General features: G+C 44.7%; 1 protein-coding gene across 1 annotated transcript in view; it reads right to left on the bottom strand.

Moving 5' to 3' along the window:
* LOC122805012 (pre-mRNA-splicing factor CWC22 homolog) overlaps positions 1-21,817 on the bottom strand; it is a 159,029-nt gene that overhangs the window by 89,972 nt on the left and 47,240 nt on the right. Inside the window, exons 2-3 of the mRNA XM_044075266.1 lie at positions 3,142-3,243; positions 2,834-3,060 (exon numbers count right to left, since the gene is read on the bottom strand). Coding sequence (XP_043931201.1) covers positions 2,834-3,060; positions 3,142-3,243 — 329 coding nt within the window. The remainder of the gene's footprint in view (positions 1-2,833; positions 3,061-3,141; positions 3,244-21,817) is intronic.

Genomic DNA, 21,817 nt, shown 5'->3' with positions numbered 1-21,817 from the left:
TTTTGGAACAATGAGGTATGTGTTTAAAGCGGACAGGTCGAGAATAGGTCTCCATTGGTTTTCTTTTCTTGGTACCAGGAAGAGTCTGTAGTAAAATCCTTGTCCTTGTTCCATAGATGGTACCCTTTCTATAGCTCTCATCCTTAGTAAGTGAGTTATTTGTTCTAGAGCTTCTGTTTTCTGATTTGGAGGTAGGTTTGGCATTCCTCTCTTCCTTGGTAGAGTATGGAAGTGAAACCTGTAACCTTGGTTTATTGTCTGTAAAATCCATTTGTCTCCTGTGATGTAATGCCAGTTTACTGAAAATAAGGCTAGCTTCCCGCCTAAGGGTGCTTCTAGTTGTTCCCTGGTAGGCGGTGCCAGAGCCAAGTCACTGTGATTGTCCTGTGGAAGTGGTGGTGGCTGGATCTGTGGCTGTACCTCGCTGGTTGTTAGCCTGCCACTGACGTCCCCTGTAGGCACCTCTGGATTGACCCCTGCCTCTTGAGCGCCTATTCCTGCCTCTCGGAGCTCTGGAGGTGTCTGGAAAGGACCAATTCTTGGAAGGCCAGTTCCTGCTAAAGCTTGGAGGCTGGACCTGCAAGAAATCCTTGACTGTCTGGACAGATTTTGCTTTCTCTTCCCCTTCTTCAGCACCTGCTGCGCAGGGGAGCCAAACAAATTGAGCTTATCCATGGGAGCATCTAGGAGCTTTGATTTTACATGGTCTGGTAAGGACTGCTCTTTCAACCATGCATGTCTTCTGATCACTGTGCCAGTCATGGCTGATCTAAAGGAAGCCTCCAGTGCATCATAGCCGCATTTTAAGGAATGATTACTGACCTGCTGAATGTTATGTACCATTTCCTGTACAGATTTTTTGTCTAATGGTTCATCCGAGGACAGTTTTTTAGTTAATTGGTCTAACATAAATTCCTGATACTGAATCATGTGGAATTGACAGTTCAAGGCCCTAGCTGAAAGAGTAGCAGAAGTGTAAACTTTTTTACCCCATCTCTCTAAGGCCCTACATTCCCTTTCAGAGAAGAGGGGGTTTTTGGTAGAAGAAGCTGCTACAGCCTTGGGTCCCTGGGAGATAGTTTCGGGATCTGCAAAAGGGGCCTTATACAAATGATAATGTGTGTCCGGAACCCTGTAGTACCTATCGGGCTTAGCAGGGGCCGGAGGAAGAGAATCAGGAGCAGTACAAGCATCATTAAAAGCATCATCCACAACAGTAAGTACTGGAGGAATGGCTAAAGGCCTATGCTGTGGCAAATGCAAAAAGGTTCTAAGCCTTTTCCTAGAGTCTGAGAAATCCTGGCCCTGCCATTGAAATTGTTCCCTCATAGCATGCAAGGTTTCCCCAAAAGAAAATTCCTCAGGCGGAGAGGCAGAAGGAATGGAGTCTTCTGCATCAGAGTCCTCATAAGGAGAAAAGGGGCCCTCGGGAGGGTTTGAATTATCTGACTCATCAGAGGAGCCATCTGAAGAAACTGGCTCAGGGGGCTCTACTCTAGTCCTCTTCTCTGGTGGTGGGTGAGAGGCCCTGTCTGGATGTGGTTGGGATCCCCGGATCAAAGAAATGAGATCCTCTGCTAGACTAAGCATTTGTGAACTGGAACTATGCCTGTGAGAGGGGGTCTTAGCAGGCACAGATTTGGTTGTTTTTGCTGCTTTAGCCCTGGCAAAGGCCTTAATAGACATGGATGCAGGAGGCCTAGCAGCTCCATGTGCAGGGGTAGAAATATCCAAAGGGATAGTATCAGATAAATCCTGCGAACCTGCAAGTGCAGGTGGGATTTCAGTAGCAGATTCAGCCAGGCTGGATGAGGCCTCGGTAAGTGGTAAGCTTTCGGCCGAAGGAAGAACCGTGGACTCGGTTTCAGCCGAAACTGAGACACTCGCAGTTGGCTTAACCGCGGTTTCGGCCGAAACCGCAGACCGCGAGTGTCGGTCCTTTTCCTTGCGTTTTTTAGAAATTTGCGTAGTCGGAGTATCCGACGGCATAATGTAAGCAAAAACGGAGCCGAAAAACTCTTCAGCAAATTCCGACCGACGTCTAAGCGTCCGTCGGTTGAAAGAAGCACAGGCTGGACAAGCTGCTACATCGTGGTCTGGGCCTAAACAAGGTAAGCAGTAAGAGTGGAAATCTTTATGAGGTATTTGTTTCCCACAAGTTAAACAGTTATTCACTTTTTCTGACATTGGCTGAGGCAAGAAAGAGTCCCCAACGGGGTACTTAGCTTTTTAGAAGTCTTCGGTACTTGTAGTAGTAATCTCTGGTTCTGACCGACCGGCACTTGCGAACAGCTTCTGCTTCGCGCCACGGCAAGAAAGACTGAGGAAAATGGCGTCGGCTGATGCCTTTATACCCGAAGAACTGCAGCTATGACGTCGGGTGAAGTGCGACACAAGCCGAGGCCAGACCCAGAGACTTTGGAATCCGGCCGACCGAAGGGCTGCCTGACGACAGAACAACCCATTTGTAAGGACTGCAGATGCATCCTTGAAGGACATCTAGTTTCTAAATACAAAAGGCAAAAATGTTACAGAAAAAAAAACAAAACAAATGGTTACGGTCTTCTAAGGAAACACCTAAAGTTAATTTCTCTCATTCTGACACGAACTGTAAAATGGTGAGAAAGTTCTGAGGAGCTCGGGCCCACGTACCTCTTGTCTGAAAGGCCTGTGTTAAGTCTGATATAAATGGGTGTTAAATGGATGCTACATAAGGTAATACAAGAATTATTTGGAAGTATTTTATCAGACCATTCCCTAGTGGCCAAACACAAATGCATTACCTGATAAGACTGCCTTAATAAAGTTCAAATACATCCAAACTGCATCATACCTGAGCCACCACTAGTGCTTCCACTGCTACTGCTGCTGGATGAAGAGTCACCTTCGCTTGATGACCCTGAGCTGCTATCACTATCACTGCTGGTACTATCAGAATCTGAGTCTGAAGATGAATCGGAGTCGGATGCGGAAGATGATGAAGAATCTGAAGAACCAACATCCTGTTTTTTTGTCATAATCATCTTTGGAGCATTTTTCAGGTGTTCACGTAGTTCGTCTCTGAGAAAATAAAATATGTGAATTAAGGATCATACGTGAAGTTCTATACAGTATACATAATTAACCAATAAACTATCTTACGTCAGTCCTCCAAGACCAATAGAAGTAAAGAAGTTGATAGCAAATCGCGTGTTTCTTGGATTATCCCGAGGCAACAGGCCTTCAAAGAAAGGCTGTAATGTCCTAGCAATAAAATAAAATGCAAGATGAAAGTGCCGTCATCTCTCTCTCTTAAATTAAGTACTGTAATCCATGAACAACATATACTTAAGATCAACATGTGCAAAATTCATAGTTACACTGCGCTGACCCTATATCATGCATCGAAGTACAACAAATGTATTTTTTCAATTGTCTGTATAGATGAAAAAAGGGAGGAATTAGTTCACAGAATGGAAAAGGAAACTGCAGTGTCTTCAACCAACTTTGTAAAATATACTTGTATACCTTTGGAGAAACGACAGTAAAAAGGTGAGGTAATTCTTTTTAGTAAAAAGATGTGTACTCACCTTATCTCTATATTAGATGATTGAACTTTCAAAAGTTTGACTGTCATATGGTCGAATTTTTAAAAGTTTGAACATCTAATAAAAAAATAAAAAAAAAAAAAAAATTACACAAACAACCTACTTGAACATTTTAAGCAGGGGCAACCCCCTACACCCCCTACTCTTTAAATATACCTACTCCAAGATCGCACTACAGTGCAGAAAAGGGAAATCTTCCCATTCCGTGCTGTATGGAGATCTTCATTAAAACGTTCAAACTTTCAAAAATTTGATCATATGGTGTCGACATTGACAGTCGAACTTTTGAAAGTTCGCTCATCTAATATAAACACCACCTTATCAGCTTATGTATGAAAGGGACTTGTGTAGTGAGTAGCAAATCAGTTATATCTCTGCACAGTGATTACAGAGGATTTCTTCCAATTATAGTCACCCCTTGAGACTGTGTCCAAGGAAATGCCCAACAGAGACTCCAACAGGAAATCTCTATATTAGGTCCATATTTATCCCGGTAAGAAAACATTCAGGATATCTTCACACTGCAAAGCTTTAGCCACCATAGCAAATTCCTTGGTTAAGATGCTTAAGCACTACAGAAATCACAAATGGCACAGTATAGTTGTGCAAGCAAATTTCCCACAATAGTAGATGTTCAAATAATCACTACTGCAGTAGCCTCAGCTATAAGGGGTTGAATCTTCCTAAGGATCCAACAGCTGGGCAGCTTTCAAAGCCTTCAAGGAACGTTCCATGCATCCAAACCATTAGTCAGGTTTGGCCACAGAGCCCTTCAAAGTTTTCATGCCAACTGAAAAAAGGAAAGCTAATGCCTGACTGAACAATGCTTGGACTATAAAAATAAAAAAGACACACCCTTGCATAAATGCATGCAATAAAAAAGTGGGATGGAGGTAAGGAATGGCACTGAAGGAGTGATCATTCAAACATTTACTGCTATGGCAAGTTTGCTTATACAATTGTACTATGTTCTTCATTTGATCACTGCTACAGTGGCCTTAGCTATATGGGTAGATTTACAATATCCTAAAGTGACAAGGAGGAAGGATGAAGGTCCAGGAGCTGCTGGAGAATGGTCCTAGCAAAGCCTGTTCTAGACCAGAGAAGGAGTGTAGATTACAGTGTGCTGTACAAAAAAAAAAAAAAAAAAAAAAAGTGTTCTTAGATGACCACACTGCTGCTTCTAGAATACTTCTAGCATGCATCCCTATGCAAAAAGTCATCAATGAAACCAAGGCCCTGGTACAGTGAGAGCCTTGACCCTGCCTGGAACAATTTTGCTGTATTGAGAATAACAAAAAGTAATGGCATGAGACAACCATATTGAATCTGTTTTGAAACAGGTTGTCCTTTTTTTCCTGCTTTCATAAGAAATAAACTGACAAGTTTTTCTGAAAGATTTTGTTCATAGGTTCATACTAGGCTATCTACCCTGGGGCATTTATAAACCTAGCCCGATTGTGTTTGGCTTACGCCACCCCTTGATTTGAGTATACTGTGCCCTTTTTAAAGTTTAGTTTACTGTGCCTCTGTCTAATAGTGACACGGAAGTAATCCCCGGGACAAACCTACGATCCCCCATCCACTCATCAAGATTCTTCTTGAAGAGAGTCAATGAGGTGCTCTGCCTAACATGAATTGGAATTCTATTCCAGAGCGAAGGGAGCCTCTGGGTTATGAATCATTCCCTCCAGCATGTTCTATTTATTTCTGTGCTGAGGTTCAAGTCCCTCGAGCGCGTGGCTCTAAGGGATTTAGATTTACTGAGGTGGAGCATGTCCATTAATTCTGGGTTGGACATAGTTTTATATGTCAGGCATAGATCGCCTCGAAGTAGGCGGTATGCAACTGAGTAGAGCTGGAGTTTTTTAACCGAGCAGCATATGGCATCTGTTTGAGTCCCTTGACCCTCCTGGTGAGGTACTTTTGGGGTCTTTTTAATTGCTGCAGGTGTCGGGTAAGGTACATCCCAAAGGGGGAATTGTACTCTATGATGGGCCTGATGAGGGATGAATAAAGGGGCACGATTACCTCTCTTGATCTAGATGTGAATCCTTTCATGATGAGGTGGGCTATGTAGAAGGTTTTCCTACCCACTTTGGCAATGTGGTTGTCAAAGGAGAGATTGCTATCAACTTGGGTCCCCAGATCCCTAATTACTTTCTCTGAACTTAGTGGGTTACCACCTATGTGGTAATTTGTGAGCACATTGTTTTTGTCAAAGGGTATGACTATACACTTTTTGGCATTTAGCTTTAGACTATGGCTCTGGCACCAGTAATCCGTCTCTGCGACCTTTTTGAAGGATGTTTGTGTCAGCTGGAGAGTCGATTATGGTGCCCAGTTTGCAGTCATCTGCGAACTTGGTGAGCCATAGTCCTCCCACGTTGGCCTGTACCTCAGAAAAGTAAATACCGAACAAGAGAGGTCCCAGGTCAGAACCTTGTGGGACGCCACTTGTGACCGGTTTCGAGTCTGACATGGCTCCAGCAACTCTGACTCTGTGGGTTCTGTCTTTGAGCCAGTTTGCGACCCATCTTGTGACATAGAGGTTTATATTTAGGCTGGATAGCTTATCTATGATGCCCGAGTGGGGTATTGTGTCAAATGCCGTTGCGAGGTCCAGATAGGCTGTGTGGACTACCTTCCCTTCATCTATGGCCTTGGTGACTGTTTTGAAGAAGTCGACCAGGTTCAAAAGGCAGGATCTGCCCTTGACGAAGCCAAATTGGGTAGGATCTAGTGTCTGTAGGTCCCCAATGTCTTTGTTTATGAGTTCCATGATGATCCGATCCTCTCCATAGCCTTGCAGACTAGGCTAGTCAGGCTTATGGGGCGATAGTTTCCAGGGTCCGTAGAGGTGCCACCTTTGTGGAGTGGGACCACTGTTGCTGTACGCCATTCTTTGGGCACATATCCTGTAGTGAGGCTGAGACTGTACAGCAGTTTTACTTGAGGGATTAGTTCTTCTTGGAGTTCATGTAGGACGCAACCCGGGACGCCATCTGGTCCCATGGAAGCAGTGTTTTTTGCTTTGGAGAGGGCGGCCTTCACCTGAGCATCAGAGATGTTTGGGAGGCTGCACTCTGCCGGGACAGATACTTGCTCTTTTGGGGGGTGGAGAAGTTTGCACTGAACCTGTCTGCCAGGATATTGGCGATGTCTGTGGGTTCAGTGTATTTTTTGTCGTTTAGAATCAACTCAGAACAAGTCGTCTGGGAGTTGCATCCCAGGTTCCTAACATAACTGAAAAAAGCCTTATGATTGTCTTTAGTGTCCTGTGCAATTTTTCTCTCGAAGCTGGCCTAGGAGGATTTTATGAGGTATCGTAATTTTTTGCTAGTACTGATCAGAGATGCTTTCCCTTTTAGGGATTTTGCTCTATCATGTAGTAGCTTCCTCCTTCTGCTGTACAGTTTATTTATGGCTGGGGTCCACCAGACTGGACGCCTGCCTTTGGATGATTGGGTCTTGATTTTGTTTGGGATAGCATGATCCATGCATTCCTGGAGATGTCCGTAGAATGCGTTTATATAGGATTCTGCAGTTTGGGCCGTAGTTTCCACTGGCCCTGGGGCCTTGAAGGATTCCACTTCGGTTTTGAGAAGTGTGAAGTTCGCTTTTGAGAAGTTTTTCACTGTGGTTTTCTGGGCTGGGGGTGTGGTCGGGATGTGGATATCCAGTGAAATTAATTTATGGTCTGATCTTACCAATGAGGGATATACTTCTGGTATGGAGCATAGAGTCCCCATGTTGGTAAGGATCAGGTCTAGTATGTTTTTCCCTCTTCTGGGAGTGGTGACTAGTTGTTCCATAGCATTTGAGTTTATAAATTCCAGGAACCTTTGGACTAAGGTACTGGGGCTTGAGTAATGCTCCCAGTCTATGTTTGGGTAGTTGAAGTCGCCCAATATAATGGTGTTCGGAGAGATCTTCATGTTCTCCAATGTTTTCAGGAAAGCTGAGTGGGATTCCTGACTTTGAGAGGGTGGTTTGTAGGATGCTATAAACTGAAAAGCAGTCTTGCCTACTGTCAGTTGCACATGGATGGTCTCCGATACTTCGTGCAATGCCACTAACCTGGAGGTGTGGATATCCTTGATAAATATGGAAACTCCCCCTCCTTTTGTGGTTTGGTCCGGGTTTTGGGGCCGAAAAGCATGATATGAGGTATAACCTGGTAGTGCTGGGGTGCTCTCTGGAGCCTTGAACCAGGTTTCTGTCACTGCACAGATAACGATGTTCTCCATACTGAGGAGAGCTTCGAAAAGGTGCATCTTGAGGTTAAGACTTCTGGCGTTTAGCAGCATTACCCTTAGTTTCTTGTTCCTTGTGCTGTCTATGGAGGTGGGTTTGACTTTTGAGCCTTGCCTAAAAAGGCACTTTGGGGGTGGCAAGAGCCTTTTATGTTCCGTCAAGATAGTACCAGGGTTACCTGTGGACATCCAAGGACCCTCTCTCTCATTTTTAATTTTCTGATAAGAATGACAGGGAGACGGATAGCTTAGCTTAAGACAAACCTGGATACCACCTTCAAACATTTAAGAAAGATTTATTCTTAAAGAAACCTTATCTTTGTGGAAAATGAGATAAGGCTAGCCAACCATGAGACCTTGCAACTCAGACACTTTTTCCAGAGATCATCAGAGCAATTAGTAAAACTGCTTTCTGTGTTAAGAACCTAAAGCCAGCCTGACGAGTTTGTTCAACTGGAGCACGTTACCTTTTCTAATACAAAATTAAGATACCAAGAAGGAGCAACCTGTTTCCTAGGAGGCTTCTTTTGCAGCAGCTCATTCAAAAACATTTTCACATGAGGTCACACTGAAAGGGAGGGATCCTTGAACAGACAATGCTGATGTGGCAGACAAATGAACCTTGACTAAAGAGTAAGACCAGCCATAGGATAGCAACTCACATAAATACTGAAGAACCAGAGAAACACTAGCCTTGAATGGGTGCTGGTTATTTTGGTGGCACCAACTAGAAACATTTTATAATTTTCTACTAAATGATTTTAAGTGGCAGGCTTCCTTGCCTCCACACCTGACACAAATCATAACAGAAAAGGTGCCTAAAGGGTATTAAAAACATCATCCATCCAAGCAGTTAGTTGTAAGTGCTCACCAGGACGATAGATCCACGTTGTCTTCTTTTTGTCTGGTTCAACATCTGGGTTGTCGGATCCAGTTAGATCTGACCTTGACACCTTATACTAAAGCTTTGGATCTGAAACCTTTGACTCCTCCCCTAACCACAATTCCCCTCACCTGCTTCAATTCTCTCAGAATGAGTTTGTTGATTGGCCCTACGCAATGATTATGTGCACATATATGTATAGATCTATGTTACAAGACTGAAATACCATAATGTCAAATGTCACATGGTCGTGACCCTGCACATTATTTTATATATATATATATATATATATATATATATATATATATATATATACACACCAACTCCAACATTGCACTACAGTGGGAAGATAGGGTAAACTCCCCAATACCCACCATACTGTGATCTCCATACACAAGTTTCGACATTATGGAAACTTGATCATATGGTCTCGATCATATGACATTTGATGCTGTGGAACTTCGATCTTCTGACATGGACCCATATACAAACACACACAAACACAAACTGTGTCGATAAGAGAGCCTTGGTGGTCATTACTCTACATTTTTATTTTACAGCAGACAGGGTCCAGAAAAAGATCTGGCTGATCTCTAGATGTAAAGGGACAATTTGGAAGGGGAAAGGAAAAAGGGGAGTTGAACTGGATGAAAAGACAACATAGATTTGTCATTATGGTAAGTACATAATTTCTGTATTTGATGCAGTCTTTTTTCCTTTAATTCAACATGTAGGACAGATTCCCAACCTACCCAGTGGGTATCTGGGTGGACTCAAGGCAGGATATTCCCAAGTATGGCAGAACCAAAAGATGTGCACATCCTGGACTGCATATCTAATTTATAGTTAGATACAAAAGTATGATTTGAGGACCAAGTTGCTGCTGCATACACCACTTACAGGAACTTGTTTAGTAAAAGCTGTTGAGAGTGCCACTGCTCTTGTAGAATGCACTTTAGATTTTGATTGTACAGGCATACGTAGTGAATCACAGACAAAAGAACTGCAATTAGAATTTTTTTTCTCAGAGAAGAATATGAACAACTGGTCTGATTTTCTGAAAATCCTGGTATGGTGAAGGTAAAATCTGAATTGTCTGTGCACATATAATGCATGTAGTCCATGTTCCTTTATTGGAAAATCTAGGAAAGAAAACTGGTAAATCAATGAGTGGACGATATGATACTTACTACTGGGGAAGAAAGACTAGCGTCTCTGGCAATTGTTAGAACTGGAGAAACCATGCGGTTAGTTTTAGGGTCTGCAGGTCCAGTAGAGGCATCCCAGAGGGGTGTGTGAGGAGATCCAGGGAGGGATGCAGCACCCATAGTGAGTGAACTAAGTGAGGCCAAAGAAAGGGGAACCATATCTGTTGAGGCCAGAAGGGGGCAATGAGATTACTTTGGTCTTTCACTCCATTGCTTTCTGGATGAACCTGGGCATGAGGAGAGTGGAGGGAAAGACTTAAGAGAAACCTGGGGGCCAAGGATGGACTAAAGCATCTCTCGATGACCGACTCTGTGGAGGGATGAGGCCAAACTAACTTCCGCATTTGCTGTTTAGGTGAGAAGCAAAAAGGACGCAGCAAGGTTGGCCCCAGGGGCTGAAGATCTTTGTTGCTACTGATGTGCTAAGAGACCCCTCACGAGGTAGCAATATCGATCTGCTCAGCTTGTCTGCTAGGATGCTGGATGTGCCAGCTATTTGCATTGCTACTAGAAAGTGGTTTGAAGACATCACCCATTGCCAGATTTTCATGGCTTCTTGGCAAAGAGTGTATGATCTAGTTTCATCTTGTTTGTTCCACCTTGTCTGGTGATGTACCAAAATTATGGACATGTTGTTTGAATGTATGGCAATCACATCAACAGGTAGATGGTCCTAAAGAGCGCTCAATGTAAGAAGGGATGGTTTTAATTCCAAGACACTGATGTAAAGGTTTGCCGCTAATGGGGATGCTGTTCACTGTTCCCCCTATGAAATGCCCCCTACCACACCCAGGAAGGGAGGGAGGTGTCTGTGATTATTGTGGCTTTGGGTACCGGAGGAGAGAAAAGCTGACCGGAGTGACTGAGTTTGACAAAATCCACCAATGGATACAGTTCTTGCAGATCTGCACGAGTCAGATTTGGTAGTGAAAGGGATGAATTTTCTGGGATCACTGTACAGCTAATGTCCATTGTAGAACTTTCATGTGATATCAGGCTAAGGGGACCATCCCTACTGACGAAGACACTGGACCTAGAAGTCTTAATATCAGTCGAGCTAGGGGGTGGGTATGACTTAATAACTGAAGAGCAACTGATCCAATTTGATCGGACCTGCGTTGAGGGTAGCTTTGCTATCTGAAGTACGGTGTCTATCTGGAATACTATGAATTCTATGGACTGGGTAGGTTGTAATTTGCTCTTCTTGGTGTTGACAGATATACAAAGGTAGGTTGATAACTTTAGCAGGAAAGTACAGATGTGTAAAATCTTACCATAACAGCAATTGTCCTTTCCTTCACTGCAACAGTGTCCATTGTGTTTGGGATTCCCTGCCATCGGAAGTCCAACGTCTGGCCAGTATACCAAAGCCTACTGTTACTTTAAGGTAATCCAAATGTCATAGGTATGCTCCTCGCATAGTGTAGGGCATAAAGGTGATGTCCAGATGTACCATCCTCAGAACTGATTGCCCCAGTAGGAACAGCAGTCTAAGGAAACCCAGCAGGTAATCAGTACATCTAGGAAGGTAAAGGACTAGGGGAGGAAGGAGGGAGAGAATAAATACTGCAACAGTGAATTTAAGGACATCTACTGTTATGGTAAGATTTAAAACAACTGCACCATGTCCTTATATTCACTGTTCAGTATTCTTTACATTTGGGACAGTGCCAAAGCTCAGGAAGAAACATGGGAGGATGAAGGAGCAGTAGAGCCTCTAGAGAAAGCCATGAAGAAAGGACCTAGCAAAACCATCTCTAGCTCTGGAGATATCATCCAACTTAGTGTTTGGTAAAAGAATGCAGAGAAGTCCAGGTACCTGCTTCAAGAGCAGAATTAGTGTCCAAGCCCTTGAAAAAAGCACCAGAAGAAGCCACAGCTCTAGTAGAATGAGCCTTTACAGAATAAGGAAGGCTCTTACCATGAAAAGTATAACACAAAGAAATAGCCTTTGAAATCCAAGAAGAAATAGTTTGCTTAGATACAGCTAAGCCTAAGGACCTAGCATGAAAAGAAACAAACAACTGATTAGATATTCTAATAGCCTTAATCATATCCAAATAAAATCTGAGTTGTCTATGAACATCCAAAGTATGCAGCACCCGCTCGCTGTCAAACTGCGGAGAGGGGGAAAAAGTAGGCAAGTGAATAGACCGATTAAGTGGCAACTCATTAACCACCTTAGGCATAAAAGAAGGATTAGTATGCCAAGGACACCCTGTTCTTAAGAAATATCAAAAAAGGAGGACAAGCCATAAGGGTTTGAATCTCAGACACCAGTCTGGCAGAAGTAAGGGCCAATAAAAGAAAAGTCTTCCAAGAACAATGTTGCAAATAAGCTGAAGCAGCAGGCTCAAAAGTAGTCTGAGTCAACTTCTCCAAAACAAAATTAAGATCCTAGGAAGGATGAACAGGCTTCTTGGGAGGTCTCGTATGAATGACTCCTTTAAGGAACTGTTTAGCTTCAAATCTAGAAGCCAACGGAGGAGATACAGGCAGACAATTAGAGAGAGGAGATAAGTGGGCCTTAATAGAATAGGCCAGACCAGCATTGAGCAACTCACACAAATAAGAGAGACCCAAAGGAAAGAATATTTGTGTAAAATCTTATCATAACCATAGATGTCCTTCTCTTCCATGTTGCAGTACTCAAAACCCTTGGGTTATCCTCTGTTAGATACCCGAACATCTGACCAGTATACAAAAGTTTCTAGTCACTGCTAGGTACGTGGGACATCTAATGCTGGCCGAGGGTAAGTGGGCCATAAAAGTGATGTCTGCATGTACCTTTCCCCAGAACTAAATGTACCAATCGGACCCCAGTCCCAGGACAGCTGTATAAGTCCTGTGTCATCCAAGAAGGGATAGTTTTAATTAAAAAAGGGGGTTAGGAAAGAGAGAATGAATACTGCAACATGGAAGAGAAGGACATCTATGGTTATGGTGTAAAGATTTTACACAACTAATCTTTGTCCTTCTTTTCTCATGTTGCAGTATTCAAAACACTTGGGTGAGTGCCTGAAGCTCAAAGGGAAGAAGACGGGGGTGTGGCATGGAACTGTTTTCCACGAAACAATGTAGGATTGCCCTAGCAAATCCCGCTCCAGATCTGGAGATATGATCCGGTCTGTAGTGTTAGTGAAGGTATGGACAAATGTCCATGTACCTAGAATGGAAGCAGTATCCGGTCCTTTAAAGAAGGCTCCAGATGGCCCATGGCTCTAGTGGAGTGGCCATTACTTTTTGAATTTAGATGTTTTTCATGGTAGGTGTAGCAAAAAGATACAGCCCTGGAAATCCAGGCAGAAATGGTCTGTTTTGTCACAGATTTTCCTAGAGGTCTTTGGTGACAGGAGACAAGTAATTCCTCTGATTTCCTAATGGACTTGGTCTTGTCAAGGTAAAATCTAAGTGGTCTGTGAATATCAAGGGAATACAAGACTCTCTTACTGTCAATCTTGGGATGTGGGAAAAAGGTGGGCAGGTGAATACCTTGGTTTAAGGACAACTCACTGACCACCTTAGGCATGAAGGAAGGGTTGGTCCTCAGTTTCACTCTCTCCCTATGGAAGATGAAAAAAGGAGGTGTTGTCATGAGAGCCTGGAGCTCGGACACTCTTCTGGCTGATGTCAGGGCCACCAGAAATACAGTTTTCCAAGTACAGTGTTTTAGAGATGCTTTATATGCTGGTTCAAAGGGAGCAACCGTGAGCTTCTCTAAACTGTAGTTCAGGTCCCATGGAGGTGGAACTGGCCTCCTGAGGGACATGAGATGCAGTACTCCTTTGAAGAATAACTTTGCTGGAAGACGGGATGCTAGAGGAGGGTCAAGAGGCAGACAAGCCAAAATAGCAAGGTAGGCCTTAACAGAGGACTATGCCAACCCTGCTTACAAGAATTCACACAGATAATACAGCACTAAGAGGACCTCACCTTGAAGTGGGTCCAGCTGTCTTTGTATACACCACATGGAGAATCTTTCCATTTAGACAAATAAGATTTCCTAATACTAGGTTTCCTGGTCTCCTGCAGGAATGTCAGCATGTTCTTGGTGTAAAGGTGTCTGTAAGAGATCAAAATTCTATCACCCTGCAGAGTTAGTTTCAGAGATTCCAGGTGGGGATGGATTAGGGATCCCTTGTCCCGATTGAGAAGGTCCACTCTGAGGTAACTTGTGATGACTGCCCCTGGCTAAATGCAGGAGGAAGGGGAACCAATGCTATCTTGGCCTAATGGGAGTCACCAACACGATTTTTGGTTTGTCCCACTGGATTTTCAGTAGGACTTTTTGTAGTAGTGGGAAGGGGGAATGCATAGAGAAATATCCCCTTCTATGAGATTGAAAAGGTGTCCATTGCCCTCACTAGGGGACTGGGTAGCCTGGTGAAAAATACTGCTAGCTGTCTGTTCAGTGGGGAGGCAAACAGATCTATTCATGGTGTACCCCACTTGTGGACAATGCCCAGGAACACATCTCTGTGAAGCATCCATCCATTCGTGGGATTGTGACATGGACCTGTTCAAAGTGTGGGCCTGAGTGTTCTGTGCTGAAGGGATATAAACTGCCTGCAGGGTGACTCCCTGTTGGGCCACTAGATCCCACGTTTGGAGTGCAAGTCTGCATAGCAAGTAGGATTTTGCCCCCCCATTTGTTCACATACCATAGAACTGTAGTGTTGTCTGTGAACAATTTCAGGGGGTCCTTGTTTTAGGATATACAGGACGTCTCTCAAGGCAAATAGGATTGCTCTTATTTCCCTGATGTTGATGTGTTCCTGCCTGAAGGTGTCTGACCAGGTATGCTGCACCCTCAGGCTGACCAAAGCAGCTCCCCAGCCCAGATCTGAGGCATCTGTTTGCATCTCCTGAACTGAGGAAAGGGGTTGTAAGGGAAGTCCTGGGTTGAGTGTGACTTGGTCCAACCAGCACAGGATCTCTTTCCTTAGGCATGGAAGGAAGGGAATTCTGAAGTCCAAGGGGTGGGAGTGTTGTTCCATGTGGACCTCAAGTATCACTGCAATTTTCTCATGTGGAGTCTTGCCAATGGCAGCATTGGAATAGTGGAAGCCATATGAACCAGTAATCTGAGATATTGTCTGGCTGTCATAGCAGTGGAGTTGAGGACAGAGAACAGGTATTGCTTTAGGTTTTCCACCTTTTTTGGGTGGAAGGAATGCTTTCATGACATCTGTCCTTATTCTGCACCCCAGCAAAACTTGGCGCTGGGAGGGATTTAGGTTGGACTTGGGGTAAATGATGTCTCCCAGTGCCTGCAGGACTGAGCTAACTTTGTATAATTGGTGGTGTAAGGATCTGAAACATTCTGCCTGTATCAGGAGGTCGTCCAGGTAGGGAAAAAATGTAATCCCTTGGACCCTGCAATAAGAAATCACTGGAGCCAGACACTTGGTGAATACCCTTGCAGCTGTAAAAAGTCCAAAGGGCAAGGCAGATAACTAAAAATGTGAGGAACCCACAGAAAAACATAAATATTTCCTGCCGTTGGGCCTTACAGGGACGTATAGGTAGGCATCCTTTTTGTCCAAGGTGGCTAGAAATCCCTGAGGCATTACCAAGGGAAAGAGAGTCTGGACAGTAAGCATACAAAAGGTGGGTACTTGTAAGAAAAGGTTGAAGTGAGAGAAACCCATGATAGGTCTCCATGGTTCATCTTTCCTTGGGACTAGGAAGAGTCTGGAGTAAAAACCCTTTACCTTTTCTGTCAGGGGGGACAGGTTGTATGGTTCCTTGAGAAAGGAGGCTATCTATGACTGGCTGGAAAAGGAGGAGCTGATCATTGGGTGGCTGTGGGATGCCTCTTAAAGAGGGGAGAATGATCCAGATAGTACAGTTTTGTACCTACCGTAAATGTAGATGTCCGAGAGGTATGCATCTGCAGTCCTTACAAATGGGTTGTCCTGGCTTCAGGCAGCCCTTCGGTTGGCCGGATTCCAAAGTCTGGGTCTGGCCTCGGCTGGTGTCGCACTTCACCCGACGTCATAGCTGCAGTTCTTCGGGTATAAAGGCATCAGCCGACGCCATTTTCCTCAGTGTTTCTTGCCCCAGATGCCAGATGCCCTCTAGGAAGGCTAAATTTGGATAAATGCAAATGTTTCCAAACAACAGAGAGCAAATAGAAATAAACATGTATATACATATATACAAACAAATACACCATAATAGATTCCCCCAGCTAGCTACAAGATGGGCAAATACCCTAGGAATACCACAGAGGGGAAGGAGGGTGGGTAATCCTGACTGCAGATGTATACCTCTCGGACATCTACATTTATGGTAGGTACAAAACTGTACTATGTCCTTCAAGGATGCATCTGCAGTCCTTACAAATGGGTAGAATACCATAGCCAAACTGGGGGAGGAGGCCCTAACAAGATTATGGTGTAGCTAAGATCCCTTGCAAAACAGCAGTGGCAAAACCTGCTCGGGATCTGGAATATAAGGGTAGATTATAATGCTTGGCAAATGTATGCACGGAGCTCCAAGTAGCAGCCTCTAAAATGTCTTTTGTAGCCACTCCTCGTAAAAAAGCTGTAGTAGTGGCTGTAGCCCTTGTGGAGTGAGGTCTGATATGTTCTGGAGTTGCTTTTCCATGATAAGAATAACAAAATCTAATGCAATTTCCTATCCATTTTGAGATTGTCTGTTTTGAAATTGCTTTTCCTTCCATTCCTGTGGCATAAGCTACCAGAAGCTGGTCAGTTTTTCTATTGTTCTTGGTTCTGTCCAGGTAGTAGCGCAGTTGCCTATGCACATCCAAGGTATGTAGCAGTCTTTCTCCCCTATTCTGTGGGTTGGGGAAGAATGTAGGTAGGTGGATTGCCTGGTTTAAAGATACCCTGGAGACCACCTTTGGCATAAAGGTAGGATTAGTTCTCATGGACACTCTATCTTGATGGAAGATAAGGAAGGGTTGTACTGCCATTAATGCCTGTAGTTCAGAAACCCTTCTTGCTGAAGAGATTGCAAGCAGGAAAGCTGTTTTCCATGATAAGAACTGTAATTCTGCTGTTGCTGCTGGTTCAAAAGGGGGGAGTGTCAACTTTTCTAGTACAAAGTTCAAGTCCCATGTAGGCAGTGGTGGTTTCCTTGGAGGCTTTACATTTTTGATTCCTCTTAGAAACTGCCTGAGGAGAGGATGAGAGAAGACTGGAGGATCTATGTTGTATTCTGCTGAAATAGCTGAGGCATGAATCTTAATGGAAGAGTAAGACAGGCCGTTGTGGTAAAGCTCTGCTAAATACTCCAGGATGTTTACCAGTGCTACATTTTGCCCTTTTGCTGCACTCCAACAGAGATATCTTTTCCATTTTGCTGAGTAAGTTTTTCTTGTTGAAGGTCTGCGAGCTTCCAAGAGAATGTCTTTAACCCTTTGAGATAAATCTGGGTTATTCTGTCTTATGCAATGCTCCAAGCTGCTAGCTGCAGTGTTTTCAGGTTCGGATGCAGGGTTCTGAAGTTGTTCTGTGTTAGCAGTAAAGGAACTAAAGGTAGAGGCCATGGGAGTTCCCGAGACATACTCCTCAGTAGTGGGTACCAGTGCTGCCTCGGCCAGTCTGGAGCTATCAGGATGATCCTTGGGTGGTCTTCTTTGATCTTCAATAGTACCCTGTGCATCAAAGGAAGAGGTGGGAATGCATATGCTGTCAGGTTTTCCCAACTGAAAGATAGGGAGTCCACCTTCCAAGCAAGTGGGTGGTAAGTCCTTGTGCAAAATTTTTTCAATTGGTGATTGTGTGGGGATGCAAATAAGTCTATTTCTGGTAGTCCCCATTTCCTTGTGATAGATTTGAAGATGTCTGGATGCAGCATCCATTCGTGGGCATCCATGGTAGTCCTGCTTAAGATGTCTGCTAGCATGTTTTCTTTTCCTGGCACAAATATTGCCTTGAGCTGTATGTTGTAGCTTAGGGCCACATTCCATAGATCCATTGCCATCCGGCATAGAGGATACGAGTGTGTGCCCCCCTGCTTGTTGATATACCACATTACTGTGGTGTTGTCCGTCCTTATCAATAAATGCCCCTGATGTAGAAACGGTCTGAATGCCTGAATTGCCAGTTTTACTGCCAGCATCTCTTTTTGGTTTATGTGTAGGTTTTGCTGGCCTTGAGTCCATAAGCCTTGTATGCACTTGTCCATCATGTGTGCCCCCCAACCGAGGTCTGAAGCGTCTGTGGTTATAGTCTGGCTTGGTTGGGGGCTGTGGAAGGGCAGTCCTTTGTTCAATTGACAGGCCTGAGCCCACCATTGGAATTCTTGTTTCAGGCAAGGAATCATTGGAATTTGGGTTTCTAGGCTGTGTTTGTGCTGAGACCATAAATTCCTGAGGTACCATTGCAACTTCCTCATATGCAGCCTGGCATGTGGGATCAATATTATGCAGGATGCCATGTAACCCAGGGCTTGCAGGACTTTTCTTGCTGTAAGCTGGTTCTGCGTTGTTAATGCCATGAAGTAGAGTGGAAGGTGCTTTTGTTTTCTGCTGTGAGGAATGCCATTTGATTTGAAGTGTCCAGTTTTGCACCCAAGAAAGTTATCCTTTGGGATGGCAACAGCCTTGATTTTTTTTTTATATTTACTGTGTATCCCAAGGCTTGCAGTAGATGAATGACCCTTTTCAAGTCTTGTTAATTTGTTTTTGTTGTCCGCTTGTAACAGGCAGTCGTCCAGGTAAGGGTAAATTTGAATTCCCTGAAGCCTGCAATGAGCAATTACTGATGCCAGGCATTTCGTGAATACTCTGGGCGCAGTAGATAAGCCAAAAGGCAATGCTGAGAATTGATAATGCTCTGATCCTGCAAGAAATCTAAGGTATCTTCTGCAATTTGGTCGTATGGGGACGTGCAGGTATGCCTCCTTGAGATCTAGAGTTACCAGCCAAGACTCCTTGCCCAGCATGGGAAGAAGCTGCTGTAGGGTCAGCATTTTGAATTTTGGGACAATGAGGTATGTGTTCAGTGCGGACAGGTCTAGAATAGGTCTCCATTGATTTTCCTTCCTTGGCACCAAGAAAAGTCTGGAGTAAAATCCTTGCCCTTTTTCCATAGGTGGTACCTTTTCTATAGCTCTCAACCTTTGTAAGTTGTCTATCTGTTGTAGAGCGTTTGTCATTTGATTTGAAGGTAGGTTTGGCATTCCTCTCTTCCTTGGTAGAGTATGGAAGTGAAACCTGTAACCTTTGTCTATTGTCTGTAAAATCCATTTGTCTCCTGTAATATAATGCCAGTTTACTGAAAATAAGGCTAGCTTTCCGCCTAAGGGTGCTTCTGGTTGTTCCCTGGTAGGCGGCTTCAGAGCCAAGTCACTGAGATTGTCCTGTGGAAGTGGTAGTGGCTGGATCTGCAGCAGTATTTCGCTGGTTGTTAGGCTGCCACTGACGTCCTCTGTAGGCACCTCTGGATTGCCCTCTGCCTCTGGTGCGCCTATTCCTGCCTCTCTGTGCTCTGCTGCTCTTTTAACCATGCATGCCTTCTGATCACTGTACCAGTCATAGCTGATCTAAAGGAGGCTTCCAGTGCATCATAGCCGCATTTTAAGGAATGATTATTGACCTGCTGTGTGTTATGTACCATATCCTGCAGAGATTTTCTGTCTAAAGGTTCAGGAGAGGACAGCTTTTTAGATAACTGATCTAACATAAATTCCTGATACTGAATCATGTGGAATTGACAGTTCAAGGCTCTAGCGGAAAGAGTAGCAGAAGTATAAACTTTTTTACCCCATCTCTCCAAAGCCCTAGATTCCCTTTCAGAGGGGAGTGGGTTTTTGGCAGAGGTAGTTGCTACAGCCTTGGGGCCCTGAGAAAGTTTCAGGATCTGCAAAAGGAGCCTTATACAAGTGATTATGTGTGTCCGGAACCCTGTAGTATCTGTCGGGCTTAGCAGGGGCCGGAGGGAGTGAATCAGGAGCAGAGCAAGCATCATTAAAAGCATCATCTACAACTGTAAGTACTGGAGGAATGGCTAAAGGCCTATGCTGTGGCAAATGCAAAAAAGTCCTAAGCCTTTTCCTAGAGTCTGAGAAATCCTGACCCTGCCATTGAAAATGTTCCCTCATAGCATGCAAGGTTTCCCCAAAAGAAAATTCCTCAGGTGGAGAGGCAGAAGGAATGGAGTCTTCTGCATCAGAGTCCTCATATGGAGAATAAGGGCCCTCAGGAGGATTTGTATTTTCTGATTCATCTGAGGAGTAATCAGAAGAAACTGGCTCAGGGGGTTCAGCTCTAGGCCTCTTCTCTGGAGGGGGCTGAGAGGCCCTATCAGGGTGAGACTGGGAACCCCTGATCAAGGAAATGAGATCCTCTGCAAGAGTAAGCATTTGAGCACTAGAGCTAGGCCTGTGAGAGGGGGCTTTAGTAGGCACGGCCTTAGAGGTTTTAGCTGCTTTAGCCCTGGCAAAGGCCTTAATTGACATGGATGCAGGGGGCCTAGCAGCTCCACATGCAGGAGAAGATACATCTAGGGGAATAGTATCTGATAAGTCCTGAGAAACTGTAAGAACAGGTAGTAATTCAGTAGCAGATTCAGCCATGCTTGAAGAGGCCTCGTGCTTTCGGCCGAAGGAAGAACCGCAGACTCGGCTTCAGCCGAAGCAGAGACACTCGCGGTTGGCTTAACCGCAGTTTCGGCCGAAACCTGGACCGCGAGTGTCGGTCCTTTACCTTACACTTTTTAGCTAAATGTGAAGTCGGAGTCTCCGACGGCATAATATAAGCAAAAGCGGAGCCGAAAAACTCCTCTGCAAACTCCGACCGACGTCTAAGCGCCTGGCCGGTTGAAGGAAGCACAGGCTAAACAAGCTGCTACGTCGTGGTCTGGGCCTAAACAAGGTAGGCAGTACGAGTGGAAGTCTTTATGAGCTATTTGTTTCCCACAAGTTAAACAGTTATTCACTTTTTCTGACATCGGCTGAGGCAAGAAAGAGTCCCCAGTGGGGTACTTAGCTTTTTAGAAGTCTTCGGTAGAAGTAATCTCTGGATCTGACCGACCGGCACTTGCGAACAGCTTCTGCTTCGGGCGCCACGCGGCAAGAAAGACTGAGGAAAATGGCGTCGGCTGATGCCTTTATACCCGAAGAACTGCGGCTATGACGTCGGGTGAAGTGCGACACCAGCCGAGGCCAGACCCAGACTTTGGAATCCGGCCGACCGAAGGGCTGCCTGAGGCCAGGACAACCCATTTGTAAGGACTGCAGATGCATCCTTGAAGGACATCATGAAATAACCCTTTTCTATAATGGACAAAACCCACCTGTTTGAGGTAATGCTTTGCCAAACTGTAAGACACTGACAGAGCCTTAGGGACAGGGTAATGGAGCCTGGGGTGGAGAGCAGAAGCAGGTAGTCACTGGCTACCTGCCCTGTTCTGAAATTGAGGTTTCTGGGCAAGAGTCTGAGCAGGCTTGTAAGGGGGGTCTGCTGCATGTTTAGTCTTTTGCTTCTTTTTCAGGGAAGGCCTAGAGGAAGTAGGAGGGCCTAGATTCTGTTTACACTGAAGCAGTGGAAGAACCTGTCTGGATGGCCGTAACAAGCCGAGGTTCCCCCTCGTCGAAGGCGGCTGACATCTGTAAGACCTTCACAGATGTGCATTCTGCCCTAGGTTCTGCGGCCCCTCAAATGGTACCCGCTATAGCTACATTGACAGATTCTGAATGTTCCCCCAGGCGAACATCAGCCACAGGAGGGATGTTTGGTGGAGGAAGTGCATCAGCAGTTTCAAGCCTATCAATTTTGGCCTTTATTTTGGGTGGTTCTATGGTCTGACCGGATGGCCCTTCCATCACTAGCAATATTCGTACATCCGAGTGACGCCTCCAGGTGCATCTGCAGTTACCTTCTACTGCTCCTCTAGGCGTCAAACATTG

The sequence above is a fragment of the Protopterus annectens genome, chromosome 6.part0, assembly GCF_019279795.1.
Source record: "Protopterus annectens isolate FY-2018-M chromosome 6.part0, PAN1.0, whole genome shotgun sequence".
Classification (NCBI taxonomy): Eukaryota; Metazoa; Chordata; order Ceratodontiformes; family Protopteridae; genus Protopterus; species Protopterus annectens.
This window is presented reverse-complemented; position numbering and strand designations above follow the sequence as displayed.